We start from the raw sequence: 21,478 nt of genomic DNA on the forward strand, positions 1-21,478 counted from the left end.
ATATGTATGAGACAAAGTGAGTATAGCATGATAAAGTGATCTTATTCAAGTATCTCATTAGATGACTGTTGTGAAATGCATTACGGCAGCTTAATACATTAAAGGTGCGATATATAACATTCTTCATTGTGGAAATGAGGGTGGAGGGGGGTGGAGGGGTCATCTAGACAGAATGGGATGTTGCTTGTTTGCTCCTAACTGAACCCAAATTTCTGTTGTGTACGATCCTGTTGTTTATACTTTCTTGCTATATTTTCTATTTACCAAGGAATATAACAATTTTCATTGTCTTTAACAGACTGACTGAAAATTCTTTCATCCAATGGAGTTCAAGTTCCTGATCTTTTGGTTATGCCTTTCTGATTTCTTCAAAGATCAACTTCTGGTCTGCAGTTATCTCACCCATACCTGTAACCTACCGATAAGGGTCGTTCCAACCTTACTATAATTATTGCTTTAGGATCCTTCAATTACAATCTCAGATCCTGTGTTAATATGTCCTAGACTCCTATATCATTTAATTAATCCTTAAGATCCTTCAATCACTCTTTGATCCTTCATTTATCCCTTAAAAATCCATCAATCCATTCCAGATCCTTCAATCCCTTACCCATCTTACCTTGGTATGTGGATATCCTTTACCATTTCCATAGAGCCCGGGGAATTCCCTGCAGCTACAACGATGTGCTGTGGCATGTAGCTCTGGTCGCTACGGGTAACCAGTATGGAGAGGCTGTTCAGTGAGACTCCTGATTTCATCTTCAGTCTGATCCAATGGGAGTGGGCCGGACCATCGGACTGCCAAAACGTGGACACGTCACCATCGGCGAGTCTGCAATCGAAAAGCATCGATAGATCCATTGATCGATAAACTGTCCAAACAATCTAATCAATCAATATATATCTCAACAAAATAATATGTCAACCACTTTATACTCTGGTAGTGCAAAAACTGGTTCAGTTAATTGCTTATAAATGCCGTCGTATCATTAATATTAAGAAATCTATTCATACTGTCACAAATAACATAAAATAATATTCTCAATGCTCACACACTGGTATAACAACTGCCACGACCCAACCAGCATACAATCAATCAAATCCACAACACCTTCTACCAATATACAAAAAAAAATCGTTGAACCAAACACCAACCACAAACCCCTAAAAACCAACCCCAACCAACATACATACCAACAAACCAACTGCCCACCAATGAACCAAATACAAACCATGTACCACTAAACAAACAATGAACGGAGGTACAGAGACAACAGCCACAAACAGCCAACCCAATCAACAAACCAACTGTCAACCAATAAACAAAGAGGTCAACAAAGAACCAACCAATCGACAATGATTCAATCCAAGAAACAATCAACCAATCAAGACAATAAACAAGGAAGAGAGAAACAAGATGCCAGCCATACAAGGAAAAAATGAAACAACCACCACATAACACATACTATCCTCAAACAAAACAATAAAGTTATGTTCACTTACCTTCCAACATCTTGACGATTACTGGAGACAAATATACTACAGTAAGGCTTGTTCAAATATTTCAATTCGTTAAGACTGTCGTCCTTGGAGGAATCTTCTGAAGAAGAGGAGGAGGAGGAAGAGGGCAATGAAAGATAATTTGCTGAATATTAACAAGTCTGATGATATGGAGAGAAACAATTGTTAGCAAACTGCTGAACTACAGCAAAAAGCCTGTGTAGGTAAATAGGTAAAATTTAAAGAGGGCCCAACAGTTTGACCCCAGCGGGATCTTCTTCAGAGGCTTAGAACCGAAACAAAAGAAACTAAGAACACGTACATAAAAATATGATGATATATAACACAAAAGATTTTGATTGTTTTTTTTGACAAAAAAGTTTGAAAAATGTTAATTAACAGTTTGAATTTAATATTATTATAATATTCTTAGCATGCTTGGTTTGATAGTTGCTATAAACAAATGACAGAAAAGTTTGAGCATAAAACAACTGGGTAAATTCTTTGAATTTCTTTTTATTAGCATTGATTCAAGCAGCTGCATTCATAAACAAACATCTATTTTATACATGGGTGAGTTTCAAAGTGATTTCAGAATTACACAATGAAAACAAATATACATTTATTTTTTCTAGGGACAGCAGCTTTGAATTTGACTCGTTGACATAAGCTAAAACCCAGCAATCTAATGCCACACTTAGGGATACGTTATAATAGTATCTCAATGCCACCATGTGTTTGTTCTGACAATCTCATATAATTAGAGCATCCTATCTCATAACCATAAGAAAAATATTTGTCACATGGTTTGAAACATTGAAAGCTTAGGATTGGTATGCCCCCCCCCACCCCGCCAAAGAAACAACCCAGCATGGAATGAATTTCATATGAAATAACTCCTTTGTGGTACATTTTAACAAATTCCTTAATTGATCAATGTACTTGTGTTACAAGCTTAGACAAGCTAATCAGAAATGCAACAATGACAGACCTTTCCTGCTTTGGGCGCTCTTGAGATATTGCTCCAGTACGACCATTCTCATGGCGGAGATGTTGGTGAATCCGTCGAGAGAAGGGTACGGCAGGGTGCTGCTCGGTGCTCTGTTTCTCAGCAGATACTAGCATGGTGAAGAAAGTCAATAATAATAACAATGACGGAGGATCCATCCACAGAGTTATCGGGGAAGAAATATTGTGTTGGTTGTTAGAATTGGTAAAGCAAAGAGTATACGGTAAATTGTTGTGTCTCCCCTGCCAGTTTACCTCATCTCCATGGTAATGCCCGTTTCCCTCTAGCAAGCTACCGGTTCTCCCCCAATTAAGCTTTCAGATTATCTTGAATTGGAGGAAATGCTTGACACTTGAGGGGAGGAGGGGGGGGGGGGGGTGCAACTGGCCCATCTTTGGGACAAACATGTCAGTTCTCCCACTATCTGTTTGTTACTAACCAGCTGCCTTCTTGGTCATACAAATAACCTCAATTTGAGGAAAAAAAATAACAAATCAACCCAAAAAGTTGGGACTTCTTTTGGGTGCTTAGATTATTTGTGAATGCTATTAAATGTTACTCTATATCAAGGCATGTTACAAACCATCTTTTTAAGAAATCACAAGTGCTAAGCTCTGTGAAATTCTTCTTTCCTGTAGGAACAGTTCACCTCACCCCGCAGCCCTTACCTTTAGTATCCTGTATCCATGGTTGCCAAGTTCCGGCGATTTTGCAGCAAATATATCGATCACCCCTAAAAATGGAAGGAACAGTCATGAGGAGATACATGGTGTGGTGTCATTCGGCACATAACCATACAGTTAGAAAGTTGCAAACGTCCCATGGGTCTAATTCGGAACAAAATTCAACAAACATATTCAATTTTCCAATTCTCGTTGGACATACACAAATGGATGACCAGCTAAATCAGACCACAAATTTTCAAAGTGTGTGACCATAATCACGCAAAGATCTAGCAATTAACATTGACGTTACGGCTATTAATTATGACTGCAAACTCTAGAATTGGCAGACCAAACTTTGTTTTAATGCATTCTGAGCATCAACTCTGAGGGGTGAAGGCTTGGAGGGTCTAGACTCAGCCATCATGGATAAATCTTGGGTTGTGGCCCTAAAAGTTTGTGGACTGCTTGGTTTAGGGCAAGAGGCATTATTATCTTCCAAATAACTACACTAAAACCAAATCACTTTGGTAGTAAGAAAAAATTCTGTCTCCTTTGGGGGAGGATGGCATAATTCAATTAGTCTTGTGTATCGATTGCAGTCATGTCTTATCTGTCACGTAATCCACGAATACTTTGATGATAACATTTTGCAATTATCTTACCGGGGGCTAGGGAACACGCCCGTAGAGTTCTAATGGCATGTGAGAGCTCTCCTCGGAGGTTGGCACCGTTTGTGGATTTGAGAGCTTCCATCATGGAGTTGATGTAGGCTACACCCTCACCGTCAACATCAAATTGTTCAAAGGCCTGTGATGGGGATGAAATGAAGAAAGGTTACATTGTCATAATGATCTAACATGATTTTTTTCTGTGGACAATGCATGGAAGTAGAAGTAGTATGAAAGAAGAAATACATCCAAATACAATAGGATGGTATACAGGAACTTTGCAATGTTGTTAAGTGTAAACACGTCCTATTAAAAGTCAAAGGTGACGATATCTTTAAATTTGCTTAATGTAATACGTTTACTCCTTCATTTATGTGGCTTCTCCATTACTTTCATCAGAATCGCCGGAATGAGTTATGTTTGTAAATGTCTTGAGTCAACCATTTCAAAATCTTCCATAACTTTGCCCACGCTTTACAATAAACAGCATTCTGGTAAATGGATGAAATCATTTGTGAAAGTGCCTCAGAATACAGAACAGACGACTGACGAACAGCGATTACTTTCATGAATAACGCATTCTGTGTGGGGTAATCATTGCTGTCAATAATACCATATCAGTATTTCACATGATCGTCTTATAAATACTCTCTCAACAATAAAATTTCAAGATGCTGGGTGGTAAATGTATATAGTATCCTACCCTACAAAGCTAGGCAATCTACCTAAGGGTTTATTTTGTCTATTCATTCTGTGCGAACCCGTTCATCTGCTCCTTGGAGGGTGACAGTTGTTATTTGCAAAGAAACATTTTGCACAGCGCAAAGAGTCGAGTGGGAGTTAATCTTGTATCATAAAACAGTTGAATTCTATGCGCACAGTCATTTTGACAATTCAGCAAACTGGCTGGTATGCCAAAGATAACATGTGTCTGAGAAACAAGAATTACACAGTAGCCAGCCTTCTGTGATGTGGTGTTTCATGGTTAGCCAAAGTTATTTTTATTTTTGATAACTAATTATAAATAAGTATGTCTGGAATGAAATTCTTAGCTCCAATTCTGACCTCGTCATGCATAAATTTCTTTCCCGTTTCCAGAAGTTCAATCTGGAACTTACTCTTCTACTTATACCTTATTCATACATGTAGCACTGAAAGTCAACCTCCGAACCCGCACCCCCACCCCAAGCCCCACACCAACCCCCACCCCTTGCCAATGACTTGGCATTTTCCAATCTGTATTATACTCTATTGGGCAAAATAATTTAGTCCTTGGCAAAAAATGCTTTTATTTTTAAGAAGTAAATCATTCACTTGTTTAAGAACACAAAACTAACTAGTGTGTTCTGAACTCTCGTCAAATTTGTTTTGTTTTAGTTTTTTTGTCTTTTGCACCTCAAATTGATATACTTCTTTACCTTGAAACTTAAATACTCTACTTACTTTATTCTTATCAGTTACAATTTTGTTTATCATCACTGTTTGATTGATAATCAATAAATAAGTGAATTGAAGAGGTCAGTTGATTGAAAGAAAATTGATTAAACAACAGAGGACTTTAATCTACTTAATCCAACAGAAGTCAATGGTTGACCGATTTCTAGATTCATTTATTGATCAGGTAAATCAACGAGTCGGGTATCTGGTACTGACCTCCTCCGCTTCTTTCCTGTTGACCCCACGATTGAACAAAACATCGCAGAACTGACCCACTGTCACCGTTTGCTGGAAAATTGAGAAATAAATACATTAATAAAAACAGGCAATGTGGATAGTACAATGCAATATGAAATACTAGGCTTTTTGGATCAGTCTACAAACTGTGATGTGACCATCTGCGCCGTTTGTGCGATCAGGTTTCTTCCTTTTCTCTAAAATTACCCACGATGCAACATTTCTTTGATACAGCCTGTATTAGAATATATGACACAATGGATTTATCTTTTACAAATAGGACAAAAGAGCCAAATCCACAATGATCACATTACTAATGTGCAATCTTTAACGAGATCTTCCACAGTCAATCAAAGTATGTTTTCTTATCACTTGACAAACTTAGTCAACCATCTTAGCAAAATCTGCAAATATTTGACTATATGGTAGAAATGTCAACAAACAAATATAGATTTAAATTACATGGTCTTTTTGTACTCCCAACAAATCAATTCAAAACCTGTGGTCCAACTTCCAAATGTTTTACAATGGTTTGAATTTCTCATGATACGAGACCTCTTGACAAAGAATGTTTGTACACAAGACAATCACAAACTAACCATGAACATACATGCTGCCTAACAAAGAGACAGGAATCTTTAGATAGAACTTGATCATGGATGTGTTCTTCATGTTAAAATGTTCAGAGATTGGCTTTTTTTTTTATTTACAAAAAAAAAACAGAACCTTAGGTTTGTCACTATTGTATGATACAAAACTCATGCATCAGAAACTTGCTAGGCAAATTTTTTACCAGATGGTCCTGTAAGCAACATATAATTTGCATATAAGAATCAAGGTCACAGTTGTTAAAATAATGTTCTTTTTGTTTTGCTGACCTCATTTCGCATGTTTCTTTCCTCCAACCAGCGGAGTAAATGTCCATGATGTTGTTGTACCACCGTCTCTGGTACGACATCACTATATCAGATGGAAAAAAAAGTAAAAATATGAAAATGGAAGGTGCAATTCTGTTCTCAAGTAACTCAACACCCACCCAAGGCCTTCCAGTTTTCTGCAGCAGTGTTAATAATGATTAGCCTTCCAAGGAATCCACAATTGGCCAAATCCCAAAAATTAATCATCTAATTTATGACCAATTTTTTTTTTTGTCTCTGCTAGTAAATTCTACTCTTCATGAGTAACCTCTTTCCCATGTAACAGGGATACAATACGTTTTATGAAAAAGTATCAAAGCAAAGCCAATTTTGTGTGCTTGAACACAACAGATGTTTTAAAGTAGACCAGCTACAAATCTTTCTTGCTATCAAGAATGATACAAGTTACTTTATGAGTGTCACTGGGCCAACAAAAGGTGGTGACAATTTGGAATGTTATTTACATGTACATTATCAATATCATTAACTTTGGGTAGTTTGAAGGAAGCTTTTGGTATTCAAGAAGGATACAGAATGTCATTCCAAGTAGGTCAAGTGAATGTCAATAAAAGTGGGACCAGTCAGTGCCACTTAAAAGTGGATCATGTGAATACCATTTCAAATGGTCAAGTGAATGTCACTTCAAAGTGGGACAAGTGAATGTCACTTCAAGTAGGTCAAGTGAATGTCACTTTAAAGTGGGTCAAGTGAATGTCACTTCAAAGTGGGTCAAGTGAATGTCACTTCAAAGTGGGTCAAGTGAATTTCACTCATGTTGGGTCAAGTAAATGTCACTTCAAATGGTAAAGTGAATGTCACTTCAAATGGTCAAGTGTTCGCCACTTAAAAGTGGGTCGTAAGAATGTCACTTAAAAGTGGGTCGTGTGAATGTCACTCAAGTGGCCCAAGTGAGTCAAGTGAATGTCATTTCGAGTGGATCAAGCGAAAGTCACTTCAAGTGAGTCAAATGAGAAACAAGTCAAAGTAATGTACAGGTCATTGACTCTTGATTCAACTTGAGGTATCTGAGGTCACACTTGAGGTCACACTTGTGCTCAGTCAAGTGAGAGAGTGCACCAACTACTGTCAATACAAGATAGGTCAATAAACTGATTATTATTTTACAGACACTGTGAATAGATGAATGAGAAGCACACTTATCACATTTCAGTTTGACTCACAGAAGAAAGTAAAACACAGCAAAGCACTTATTTTTAATATGCAGAAAACGATGTCCCCTTGTATCCCCCCATGTCACTTAAGGCAGACAACCATGATTTTAACCTCCTATATACAGTAGTAGTAGTAGTAGTTACCTGTTAAGTTTCACATTTTATACAGTACTTACCTAACTTTGGATACAGCTTCTCTTAATGTTTCACTGTTAAACAGATCAATCAGGTGAAATTCGCTCAAGTCCAACTCGTCATCTTGTCCTGTGGTGAACGAAAAGTAGAGGATAATGCAGTTGGTTGCATTTCATTACATATTACATAACCATATTCCACCTAGATTCACTCAAGGAAACTATCTCCTGTTGGATGTACTTGTACCCAGATGCATCGAGAGCCAGTTTGGCAATCTTTTTCTTTTTATTCATAAATATTATGAAAATTAGAACACACCATTCTTTATCCCATATTTCCTGAGCCCCTCCATATTTTTGTCTGGGTCTCTACTATATTTTCCTGGACCAATTTCAAACTTTCCAGAGCCACCTTACTGACCCTGGGCCCCAGGATTGTAGCCCCTGCCTAACCCCCTTTTATTAGCACTGTGTTACCCATATTTGAAAGACGATGTCTTTGGATTTTATACTATTTCTTCCACTTGTTGTCCACTGTTGTCACTAGTTCTCCCTGTTGCTGTATAGTTAATAATATGTAGGCAAACACAGGTGCCGGTTAAAGATCGTTTACCAATTAGCAGTGTTATCAAAACCATATGACAAGGGCACTGCACCCCCTTTTAACATTTCTAATGCAATTTACCACATTGATCACTGAGCAATAATTCAACAGAAAGATACTGTCACTTGGGTCTGTCAAACAAATGTTTGAAAGTCAATGACAAAGACAAACTGTACGGTTAGATCGCAATACATGGAAAATGTTATGCACTAGCTATTGTACTACAGTAGCAGCAGCTCATGTAACTGAAAAAATTGTCTCTAATTTTACAAATTTATGCAATTTTTACAAAAAATTACAAATTTACATTAAATCCTAAGGCCTTTTATTACGCATAGTACATTAAAGCAATATAGGTGTGGGCTGTTTATTGTAATGAATGAATAACATTTGTGGTTACAGCAACTATACAGTTAAGGCTATGTAGATGCCATTCAAGTTCCTTGGAAGACATTCTATGAATGGTCTTACCTGTATGACATATTTCTTTTAGTGCAAAACAGTCTTCAGCTTCCATATCATATGTGCACAGTAGGCTACGGTAGGCCTAGGTATAGCAGCTCTGCTATGAAAGTGTGGTACTGTACAGTAGGTCTGTGTTGTTGTTTGTTTTAACGAGGTTTAGAATTTCTCATTTCAACATCTATCATTTGAGATGATTAATATTACAGACTTTAAAAAAAGAACTTTAATGATCAAGGATGATTGAAGCAGAGAGCCAATGAGCTGTAACTTATGCAACCAGCTTGTATCAGGTGTGTGGTGCACTGTTGATGAGAGTACAATAGTTGTGATCAGACAGGTGCATGAATAGCTAGTACTGTACTATACTGTACTGTACCAATTAGTTCTGGAATTACCTTTGTCTGGTACAATGAAGTGGCTAGAGTTCTCCTCTTCCCCTCCAGTCTGAAAAGAAGATTGAAAAACAATGCATGAATGATATCCCATTGATATGTAAATACAGAACAGCTGGTTCGTCCCCAGTGAAGAAAGGGGACAAACCAAAAATAGATTTAAATTGAATTTGGAAGGAACAGTGCACATGTATACCAAATATGTCAGTAAAAACAATTAAATAATATATGCAAGCCAGACCCTGGATACAACAATGACCTTCTCTTTAACATGACCCTCGATATTAATAGCAGGTCAAAATGGTGAACTTTAGTGCTCACCTTTTCAGAAGGAAGGACGAAAAATATCAAACCTCCCTGGTTTACTGTATGCACAGTACCTACCAATCCCCACTCTACTGCATTCCAAATCTCATCTACCTAACCACAAACTACTTAGATATCTTTTTTTTCTAGCACTGAGCAATGCAGCCCATCTGACCCACTTCTGGGTCCAAAGCCCCTTACACTGAACTTCCTTAGATCTCATTTTATCCGGCTATCAGCTAGAAGTAGATGGGGAATTTTGTGCAACTGTAGAGTTGAGACAGGTGACAGAGGAAATGTGTAGTAAATAACATGAATCCTGGAAGAAAGAGGGCCAAAAAATAAACAGATTTTTTGTTTAAACTATTTTTCTCCATCCTCCAACATTTCCAGTATCACTTTCTACAGGAGCAGTGTCATGGCATCTTTGTTCAGTTATGTTTGTTTTTCTGTATAATAAATAATCACACTTTTGAATCCCTAACAGACTCTCTGACAGGATGAACATGAAAGAGACAATCATGGATTGGTCATGGATAGGAACATTCAATTAAACTAGAAAGGGATCCACAGGTTTGTAAACTAAAATGTTTCACCAAGAATATCTGGAAATGCAAATTATAAAAGGAAAATTCTCCTTGATTCCTCTAGCCCAACAATGTAGAGTCACAAAGTTGCACTGTAATGGAAGGGTTTTTATATAGTAAACATTACGTACTATATATACCCAGTGCATCACAATTTAAAAGCAACTTTAAAACCTAGATGGTATAAGTTTAGTTTAGACTGAGTTCACAAGGTGAACTGTGTTACTATCAACTCACGGCTACCACATCTTCTTCCCTCCTCTCCTGTTGCAATGACGTGAGAAAGTGATCAAATCTTGCTAGGAGAGTTCGACGCATAACTTGAGATGATAGCAAGCTCATTTGTACAGAGGAAGAGTGTTCAGTGAAGAAAGTTCACAGCTTTTGTTCTCGGTAAAAAGAAACTTTATTGTCCAAGGGAGAGAGTGTCACGGACGAATAATGCCAAACTTATTTCCAACCAAAAGTTAAAATGCTAATACAGTACTTATTAACTTGCTGAAAATATTTCCAAAGTACATAAAAATTTCTTCTAGAAAGACCGCACGGTTAAAAAGGCCATTTGTACTGTTTCTGCTGGTACGTACATCTCCTTCGATCGATGGTCACTTTCGAACGTGCTGCAAATAATACATCGCAAAGAACCAAAATATATAATTCACAAAGAAGTTTCACTTACGAGGTAGATCTAATTTTCCATCATACAGTATGATATGATAGGAAACATATTTCTGTTCATATATTATAGCAACAAAACACTGTTAATATATAAGCTGCTTACTGTGTTGTTCTCTTGTATTGACTTAGATGCACGGCAAGAGCCATGAATTATCTCGAACCCAGGCTCTCTTAATAACGCGTAATACGAGTCCAACAAAACACCTAACTGTATTGGTTTTGTCTAGAGCTGCATACCCAAATGAAGGTGTTTCCAACATACATGTATGAAAGCTCCTGTACGTACTTCTATAAAGGGACTGCTACTTGACTTGACAAGTCATGGAGCTGCTACATAGGACTTCATAAATATCTGTCCATATAAATATGAACTTTGCCTGCAATTTGCAAACAGATGGGTAGACAATGGAATCTCACTTGATCTTTAAATCGTGTTTACATAACTGTTTGTTAACTTCCAATATTTCATGTGACATTAACTTTTGGCCAGAATTGGATACGATACCAGAAGTGATTACAGATTTACATAGGGCGAAGGTTGGTCTTGCTGATTGTTGGTGCCAAATTACATTGTCTTGCAAAGTTGAGTGCCTATCTAACCCTTAGGAAAATTGTCAATGGGTAGCACTGTACTTTAATGATCATGTCAAGTGCTCCATATCAACAAAGCCGATTGACGATGCAAAACAAAGTTTACCAGGGCTGGAATCCACAAACGACATGCAGAAAGTGTTTTTTAATGGTTGATTTTTTTGGGCCATTTCATGTATGCACAAAACTGTACAATTTCCATGTCACTGTCATGTTAATGCTCCCTGTGACACACATGTTAGATATTGTACAAACATGAATAGAATATCTGAGTAGATGTATGTAAGGTCAGAGTCAACCATGTTCGTCAAAAACGAGAAATTGAACAGTGAAAGTGAAATTGGAATGATTAACAATTAAATTTATGCATTGTTTCAGTTGACACTGTTGATGTACACTCAATAACTTTGAAAGACTGACCTTAGTCTGATAATCTATATGAACTATTTGTGTAACATTTACTGATAAAAAAGCTCTTCCAGTCTGTCAACGGTCAACTTCTTTCTAAAGTTGTATACATATAAAAGCTTTGATACAATATGAATGTTATAGTACTACTGTAGTGTTTGTGTATGAAATTTTCTGTGAACAGGAGGTATTGCAGTCCAGTACTTAGCAAACTGATACCCGCTGTTGATGTGTTCCATCTTGACTTAATTTCAACAACTTTCAGCTTTTTGTTTTTTTGGCACAGCATTTTTACACCTGTGAACTCCTGTAAGGACCATAAATTTCCTACAAACCTGGTTCAGATGGTTAGCATGATACTCTAACTATGACTATGATATTTTTAAAGGGTGTGAAGACTCGCGCACAAAGAACCTCTCATGCCGGTTATCTGACCTAGTTTCGAATGAGGTGTACCAGAAGTGTTAGACACCACCATCGATCCCAGAAAATACACACACAGCTTGCTACCGTCGGTAATTAGACACTAGTGTACAGTCAATACATACAGCTGCGGTCAATACCCACAACACAGTGTACATAGCAGCGATGGACATCTCAGGTCTAGATAATAGATAACATGGTATCACGTTTCATTACTGTCTGCATTTTGTAGCGACAAGAAGAAAACTTCACTTGCAAGCAACGGAAAGTTAACTTTTTCAGAGTGCAAAAAGCGGTTTGGGTCTAGTCTTCAATGCCTTTTAAAAGTCCTGCCAGATATTGCAGTTATTTAAGGAAAATATCGGAGCAAATAGCCCTCTGCACAGAAACTGGGGGTTAAACAACAGCTCAGAAACAGTCAAGTGGATTCAGTGGATACACACTACTGCAGGAACAAGTGCAAAAGTGGAACGAGTAGGAACAGTAATAATGCCATGTCAGTGTTGGCTGATAACCTGTATCAAAGCCTTGTTTCATCAAGTACAACACACAAGCAAGCTTCTTACCAGGAACACTACTCCTCTCCCAAACTAAATCATGCTGTAATCCAGGTAGATTTTAGTAAAAATGCTATAGATGTTTTAATAAGATGAAACACAGACTGGCTTTAATTTAGCCACCAGTTTGGTCTGACATAATATTTCCGTTTACAATTGAGTTTCAAGGATTACAGCTGCCAAATGGCATTCTCCATATACCTCACAGTACTGTTGGTGTATCCCTCCGTTACCCTCTAAAATGTCACTCCGTTACCATAGAAAAATAAGTCTGGATGTAAACATTGGAACACTTGAAGAAGCTCATGGATTATTGAAATGAATCTATCAGCCAACCCTTCCAATGAGTTTTATGCAAGTATTGTACTGTTGTTCCTTCACAACCGTGGATAGTGCAACAGTGAAATAGAGTGAAATTAGTGAAACAGTGTGAAATTTCCAAACTATGTCAAATCAAGGTGTAAATTTTGTGTCCCTCAATTACCATCATGTTTTCATGGAAATAATTCAGCCATGATTACTGTTATCAGAAATAAAATTATGAATCTGAAACAACCTACCGTAACTGCTGCCTAGATGATGGGCCAAACAGAAAATGCCAAAATGTTATATCACAGATTTGTGCACTGGGAGACAATATGTAATGGGTAGAGTCAGATTTCCCTCCATTTACCTCTGACCCTGACCATTAGTCATAGTTGATACTTTGCAAACTAGGAAATTGGGCCAATACTGTAGCTATGAGCTCAGCTACTTGTTGCATGATATTTCAAACTGGGATTAGATTGTCTGTTTTTGCTGTCTGCCATCCTGAAAGCTTTTGACTGACTTGCAATGTAGTTCATGTAACACTCTAGTTCAACTGGATGGAATCACTGGTAGTAATGGATTTCCATGAATAAGTTCTATCCCAATTCTAAAGCATTCACTCATATATTCAGGAGCTATAAAATGTTTTTGAGTGGATTTTCTACAAATTAAAATTTTGTTAATGTCTGGTCACATATGAAAATCTCAAAGAGTTAATTTCTTATGGTAAGCTAGTGATTGCAAATTCAGTATTTCTACCACATATAAAATTTCAACTTAGAATTAAATTTTTATGGTAAATTTAGTGTTTACAAATTCAGTATTTCTACCTGAATAGGCACGTTTGAATACTTTATCTAAGTTCAAATCAAAACAGGGAGAACATGAATGAAGTTCAAGAAGTCCATACAATTATATTTTGTTCCGAAGTGGTTCACATAACATCAAACTTACCGTAAAGGTTTCTGAATCTTCTTCACTTTCACTGCTGCTGCTATCATTACTGCTAGCACTGCTGCCCATTTCCAGCACAGAAACCAAGGCTATTTAGCCTGAGACTAATCAAAGGTTTGCTTGTCTGCTCTGTCTGAAGGGACTGGACTGGTTAATCCTAACTTAGTTAGGGCAAATCTTCAGGTAGCAGTCACTTTTTTACTGGTATTTCAAAGATCAGCAACAATCCAACATTTAAGAAAACTTGACCAACTTGCTACTGGCATGTCAATTACTTCAACCTTCAGTCCAACCTAATTGTTAAAGCTAGGCTAAATCCAACTATGGGCTAGCATAGGCCGTAGCCTCTTTAAACTTTCCAGGTAAAGTAGGTTATTTACTTTTTTCTTAGAGCTCAGATTTAGTCTAGTAGGACTAGGAGAAGGAATTTGTCCGTCATTTTTATATTTCAAGTTTATTTCTAGCTACAAAATGTCACGGGACGTCTTGCCAGTCTTGGACTTTAGCTTAACTGTATAAAGTTAGTTTCATTATGCCTATCCTGACGTTAATCTATAAAGTTTGTGCACGAGTCGTTTGAGTTAACGTTCAGGCGTTAGATCTAGACTGTTCGACACAGAATATCAGTAGCCTTACGTTTGTGTTCGACCTCACCCAATAACATATTTTCGTTAGGCCGATAAATTATGCCGTTGCGTAACTTAATCTGCACTGTTGAAATATTCTATTCGTCTAAAGAAGAAACTACGGTCCCGGATATTATCTTCGGTTGCAATGCTGTTTCTTCGGTTTTAACTCATTCTTGGGAATGATGTAGGCTAGCCCTAACGGTACCCTATCGCTGGAGATATACAGTAAGCGAAACAAAGTAAGCAACGTACGGATATATAGTACTTCCACAACTATCAGTAGATCGAGAAGGGGAATAGGATGTGTTGTTGCCATATGCCACCGTTTGTTACGTAAGGGGATTTTCCAAGTACCGTGTGTGCAAAATCTACATAGGACGCCAAAACAAAATAAAATGTCGGTACAAACGCACGGTTCACAGAATAACTATATCCATTGAACTGTGCATGGATATACCACATTGCAGTTCAACATGCTCTTCTTCGCGTTTCATCCTCATTTGAAAAAACCAAAGTATCTATGTATGTGGATAACTACACTTAAATTCATATTGCTATATCAGTACTAGATCGTGACCAGCATTTTTGTGAATCAAAGTTATTTTGAAGCATAACAACAAAAATGAAACACATTAACGCTTCCATACATAGGTGATAACTTGTGAATAGTGCTTGTGTTCATTTGTAGCACTGCTGTCGTGTTCACTTACTGTCCAAGTCTGAGAATGGTCTGGTCCACTTTGTCAGTCGGGGCCCAGTCAGAGTTGACATATGCTCAAACTTGCTATCAATATGAGTTTGAACTTAGGTAATCAGCATTGCTCCCAAAATATGCTAGAAAAGCAATACTGGTCAATCCTTATCGTTATCACATTGTAAAGTGCATATTGTCAGTGGCGGAGCGTCCATACAGTCAGGGGCGGATGCCCCCCCCCCCCCTGACGCACTCAATCGGACTGCTGGCGCCCTTTTCACCTTTTTACCACTTTTTACTTATTCGCGATTATTGACTTTTTATTGCGCTCTGATCTACCTTTTGATATTTGTCACATTTTGTTGGTGTAATTTTCTGACAAAATGCTCTAACGGCGGTCTTTAATTTATCGGCACTTCGGGGTTTTCGATCTATTTTTAGACGATACGCCACGCGCAGTGGCTGAAATACAGGGATTGTGATGAAGCTCATGTACTTTCAACACCCATATAAACTTCCGAGTTGTCACAAATGGCGATGACACTATTTATTCTTCGTTTATCTGCAAATTAGCAAGGCCCGGAAAGGGTCATTTTCGCGATCTAGGGAATATCTTTACTCAAAGCGCCCCTACAGACCATTCTCGCCCCCCCCTGACCGATACCCCTAGCTCCGCCACTGCATATTGTATTACATAAATTAACACACCTCAATATGTAGAGAGTCAGAAAGGACGGAAACATATAGTAGCCAGTTTAAGTTCAATAATCTTCAGAAGCAACACTAATAAAATGTTGAAATACCGCCCAATGTTCCCGTAAAAACGTAGTTTGTTCACATTAACTACAAAATAACATTTCAAAATGCAAAAATATATTTTCTAAAAATGATCACCGCCGTGGCTTTTAGATGTGGCTATTTATAGTGAATTTATATTTAACTGTATATATATAGAAGTATATACTTATGCCGATCTCACATTAAAAACCTGGTAGAGGGATATACAAATCGATGCACTCACAGTGAGTTTAATTATTTTATAGAAAGATGAGGTAGAAAGATGTTAGGTAACAGTTCTCTACAAAATACTGTATACTGAAATCAACATAGCATACTTTCTAAATGAAACCATGTGTTATTGTTGTTTTAATGACTGATTAATAGTGGTGGCTAATGTCTACGTTGGATCTATAACGACGCACCAATGTGAACAATTCATGCACTATTTGCACATGATCCTCATGCTAAAGGATCTGTTTATAGCTCCATGGCTATACTCACTACAATTTGGCTAATCCTATACCGTATATGTTCACCTCTATATATATATATATATATATATATATATATATATATATATATATATATATAGTACAATAGCTAGGCGATAAGCTTAACTGAATGCGGAACATTGTTTTTAATCTCTCGAAATTAATGTTATGTTGTATTTTGATATTGCAAAGCTTTTAACAGTGATGCCGAATTTCGCAATGCCTCGAAAAACAGCCGTTTGGTTCCGGGTACCTCCATCATCTTCTATTGCAATGCTCTAGTCCATTCCGTACAGGTTGTCTCATAGAATTGTGATAAAGTCTCCGTAAATTTTAGCTTTATTATGTCTATCTTTGACACAACTTTAACTACACTGAATTACTCTATATACTGAAGGTGGCTCTTTTAAGTCACAATACTGGTAATGAAAGGCTAAAATTTTAAAATTAAAGCTTTTAGACATTTTATCTGCATAGTGGGTGATTTCGACTGGGCTCGTCTGCAGCACTCGACTATAGACTCCACTGTGTTTATATATGCCTATATGCAATATATGGCGCAAATGGGTGCGCGAGTGGGTTGTCTGTTATATAGGTATTGTGTGATACGTCTAATGTCTCTCACGCACACCAGGCTTTTTCAGTAAATAAATAACATTTTTTCAGTACCATGCTATATACCAAATCAATCTATACCCTTTGTTTCATAATAATTTCAGGATGCTTACAATATATTCCTCTTGCATGAATCAAAACTACATATATACCCCTAGACTTTTGTTAAAGTATATGATGTTCTGCCAATTGACACATTCATTCATATAGATCAATCGGGAAAACTGTACACCCAGATTATGAGATGTTTTGTATAAGGTCTGATTTGGTGGGGGGGGGGGGGAGGGTTAGTGTGTCACAGGACAGTCATGTTTATTGTTTTCTGTTCGTGTGAGTTCCTGAAAGTCTTTCACCAAACAAAACAAACAAAAGCAAAGCCGTATACTGTGTTCATATTTTTATTGGGGTGGGGAGGGGAGGGGTGGGTAGGCAGTATGTCGCTTACTAACCTGGTCCCATTATGTTAATCAGAAGGTCAGTAAAATGAAATCTCTCTCTCTCTCTCTCTCTACTTGCCACCGTCGAAATAAATAGACGTATAAAGTATTGAAATATACCCTGAGGAATACGTTGAGCTACAATCAACCTGTAATTTCAACAGTGGACTATATACTAGTATAAAGTGGGTTGTTGTCTTCTAAATTTGAAATAACTATAAAATCTTTGGAATAAATCAATTGTGAAATAAATATTGCTATTTTATCTTGATTCGACATGATCAAGTAACATATACGAAATAACTAGTAATTTCAATTAACCAGCGTCATAATTACATCAATAAAGGTAATGAAAACACAGATTGATATGTTGTTCATTCATGATGTTGTAAATTATTTGTCTAGGTATATACTTGCTCAAATCAACTGAAAAACTTCCATAACGTTTACTTGTTATCAATATCGGTGTGATTCGTTTCTTACATATTTATGGCAGTTTTATTTCCATACTTTATTTCGAATTCAATACACAACTTGAAATATACACAACTGTTTACATATATTATATGCTATTTCTATACAGTGATGATAATATTTTTATTAAAAATCATATAGGGTTACCAATAAATTACAGTAGAAAATTGTCGACACCAGTCTATTACTCGGAAGACAACAAATGGTGATATAGTATGATGTCTATAATGAAGATGTAAAATAAATGCTATTAATATTAAGAAAGTAATAACAAATATTAAAGATATTTCCTGAATTGAAAATCATGTCTAAATTTATACTGAGCCGTTGAGATAAAGTATATACTGTGGCATGAAACTCGACATCTTGAGAATATTAATTGGAAACTACAATCTATATGGGACAGGGCGTGTTGAAATACTTTTAACTAAACGTAATACTACATTTGCTACCAGTTTTCTTCAGTGACAATCAAGACATCTGTTTGTATATGATGAACTGATTAACAATATTAACAAACTTAATTAAAGTGAAGTGGCAAGGGGATTTCACAGTAATTATGTACACCAAGTATAGGCATATCTATATGTCAAGACTGGCAAAGAACGTTTTTCAATGCTGTGGTCGCGTCACGATATAGGCCTATATATATATATATATATATATATATATATATATATATATATATATATATATATATATATATATATATATATATATATATATATATATATATATATATATATATATATATATAAACCCGCTCAAAAACCTGTGGCGCCATGCATAATTACCCAAGACTGGTTTATCTATATGGGGCTGAACTTTCATGGACGGGGAAGAATCGAACGAAGGATTTTATAAAGGAACTCCCATGTAGGGGATCTGGTGGTCCTTCCAAAATGAAAATTTAGACGTCAAATGGTGCACTCTGAGTCATGTTTCGACAATAATAAATAAGATCTATGATTATAATGAAAGCTTGTGCTAATAAATGTTCTTGATTTTTTGCATGAGTTTGAAAAAGGGGTGTACGCCCATATCAGTGACATTATTTTTCCTCGACTGAATGTAAAAAATCCCCCGATTGAACGGCATTTTACCTCTATTGACGATGGAAGGAATGGACACCACCCCCCCCCCCCTACGGCGCTGTGGCTTACCCCAAAAAATTATTCTGGCAGTACCGGTAATACTTTTGCTTCTGCTAGCGATTTCTAAATTTAGTTTAGGCATGGGAAAATAAGGAAATTGTGATTTATATATGGCATTGGGTAGCAAAGTATAAACGGAAGGAAGGAAGGTTGCAACTCGATCATTTTGTTGTTCACAAGGGATCTGGTATTTATCTTTCATTTCTGTCTGCATTATGACCATTTTTTTTTTTCAAACACGCTTTAAATCAGAAATTATAAGAATCTCTTACTAAAACCAGTGTCTTATGAGTATATTTTGATTCGTGTAACTTAATCTAAACACAAATCATTGAGAACAGGCATTAATAACAAAATGTTAGAATTTTTTTCTTCAAATTTCATTGGACAAATTATCAGTTCCCCTAGTTACACCGTCATTTAACCCCCTCCTCAACCACTCACACATCGATACTATTCCATCCTGAGGCAGTATGTTTCCTCATGGCATGCAGCACGCAATGTTCTTTGCTATTTCCTTGACGTAATGCATAGAACAACTCTCAGCTTTAAGCTTATTTCGAAGTTTTCAACGAAAGAGCTATCGTTATTACATACACACGTTGTATTAATGCCGTTACACGGCATCCGTAGTGACATCGTCTTTTGAGCCAAATTTCCTTTTTCATCATGCCTTTAATCTGCTTTTTAAAGTTATCTTGAAGAATGTTCGTAATAATGATAACATCTTAAGACTTCTAAGTCGTGTTTCTGTTTCCTGTGTAATCGTCTCGCTGAGATATTAATGGATGAATTTCCCGTACGTTTTCTCGGTAGGCCCCTCTGTTCAAGGTCAATGACCGACTATAACATTAGGTCCAAAATATTCGGATTCTGGTCCCCGTTTGCGAGTTTTGCAGCGACAAGTCTTCGCTACGTATCTACGGTGTCTTCTAAACGACATCATCATAAACAACATTTTAGAGCATCGATAAGCTCTTTGTTGTCATTTCTTATTACTTTTCTACGATATAAGTGAAATACGGGAAAAGAACAAATGGCCGTCGTGAACTCCACAACCTAAACTCTCCTCCTATAGCAATCAATTTGTTTAAAAACAGTTGCAAAGTGTCATAGTACTTTTTTGTTTGAAAAAGGCATCAAATCATATATGTAGAGAATGCTGACAAAATTTTGTAATAAGACAGATTTTGGTGTTTAGGCTTGTGCTGAAAAATCAATGAATCTAAATTGTGCGAAAAAGTGTTTAGTATACTCCTCCTAGACCGTAAGTTTGATCACGTTCGAACTTGTTGGGTAGGTGCATGACCGTGTAAACTCGTACCTGTGTGATTGGTGACGTGATAGGTAAAAGGTCAAATACCCTAAAAAAAATGTTTTTAGCCATTTTCTGCTTGTCAGTATACTGGAACAAGTCATTAAACCGCAGGATATGTAGAAAATATTGGGACAAATTTTAAATATGTTAATCAGTCCGTATATCAATAGATGATATCGTTATTAAAAGTATACATGGATTCTTTGATCAGTGGCCACTGCAAAGTAGACCACTGCAATGTGTGCACCCGTTGCATTTAGAACTATATATATACTTTATATATAGTCTAAATAGGCCCCAGAATGTACCTATAATGTATCTAAACTTCCTGTTTTTTGAGAAATTTACAATTTCCACCCCCCCCCCCCCCCGCCACTTACCTTTGAAATCCTGTGCATGCCACTGACTAGGATTGTCATTATGAAGGTGGTCGCGTCTTCTTTTCATCACATAGGCCATGCCAGATGTAAATGGAGGTGCTTCCTATAGCCACTTTTTAGATACTTAGATACAAGTGCATTTGAATTCATGGACAGCTTGTAACGGTAAGTTTACCCCTCCATCATGAAATCAGGTTGCCGGATGCCACTGGAAACATGATTAAGCAATTGACATCTTGCTTATAAGAACAACCACCAGGTTGCCTACACGGCACGTCTCTACTATAATTAAAATGAGAGCAATACAATCATTTTAAAATGCAAAAGTTAGTAAAAAAAGCTCGGGCGTCGTGTGGAAATGCCTGGTCCACTTCACGGTATCAAAGATATTTGAAAGAAGGCTTCGCTTCATTACATTCCTCATAAACAAAATATAAACTTTCACGAATAACAGCAATCAGATCATGACACCGGGCTGTGGTTGGAGAGTGAG

General features: G+C 36.9%; 1 protein-coding gene across 6 annotated transcripts in view; it reads right to left on the reverse strand.

The window, feature by feature from the left end:
* The window catches only part of LOC139959327 (zinc finger ZZ-type and EF-hand domain-containing protein 1-like), an 84,501-nt gene extending 69,543 nt beyond the window's left edge, over positions 1-14,958 (reverse strand). For 2 of the 6 annotated variants that reach the window (XM_071956805.1, XM_071956804.1), the window contains exons 1-11: positions 14,014-14,958; positions 10,331-10,713; positions 9,204-9,252; positions 7,782-7,869; positions 6,395-6,476; positions 5,496-5,567; positions 3,837-3,981; positions 3,178-3,242; positions 2,492-2,618; positions 1,504-1,600; positions 620-832 (exon numbers count right to left, since the gene is read on the reverse strand). In XM_071956805.1, coding sequence (XP_071812906.1) covers positions 620-832; positions 1,504-1,600; positions 2,492-2,618; positions 3,178-3,242; positions 3,837-3,981; positions 5,496-5,567; positions 6,395-6,476; positions 7,782-7,869; positions 9,204-9,252; positions 10,331-10,435 — 1,043 coding nt within the window. In that variant the 5' untranslated portion in view covers positions 10,436-10,713; positions 14,014-14,958. Of the gene's footprint in view, positions 1-619; positions 833-1,503; positions 1,601-2,491; positions 2,619-3,177; positions 3,243-3,836; positions 3,982-5,495; positions 5,568-6,394; positions 6,477-7,781; positions 7,870-9,203; positions 9,253-10,330; positions 10,714-10,772; positions 11,068-14,013 lie in introns of those variants that run through there. The other 4 variants (XM_071956806.1, XM_071956807.1, XM_071956808.1 and 1 more) reach the window with 4 other exon arrangements.
* Between the last annotated feature and the right edge of the window lie 6,520 nt (positions 14,959-21,478).

The sequence above is a fragment of the Apostichopus japonicus genome, chromosome 19, assembly GCF_037975245.1.
Source record: "Apostichopus japonicus isolate 1M-3 chromosome 19, ASM3797524v1, whole genome shotgun sequence".
In the NCBI taxonomy this organism is placed as follows: Eukaryota; Metazoa; Echinodermata; class Holothuroidea; order Aspidochirotida; family Stichopodidae; genus Apostichopus; species Apostichopus japonicus.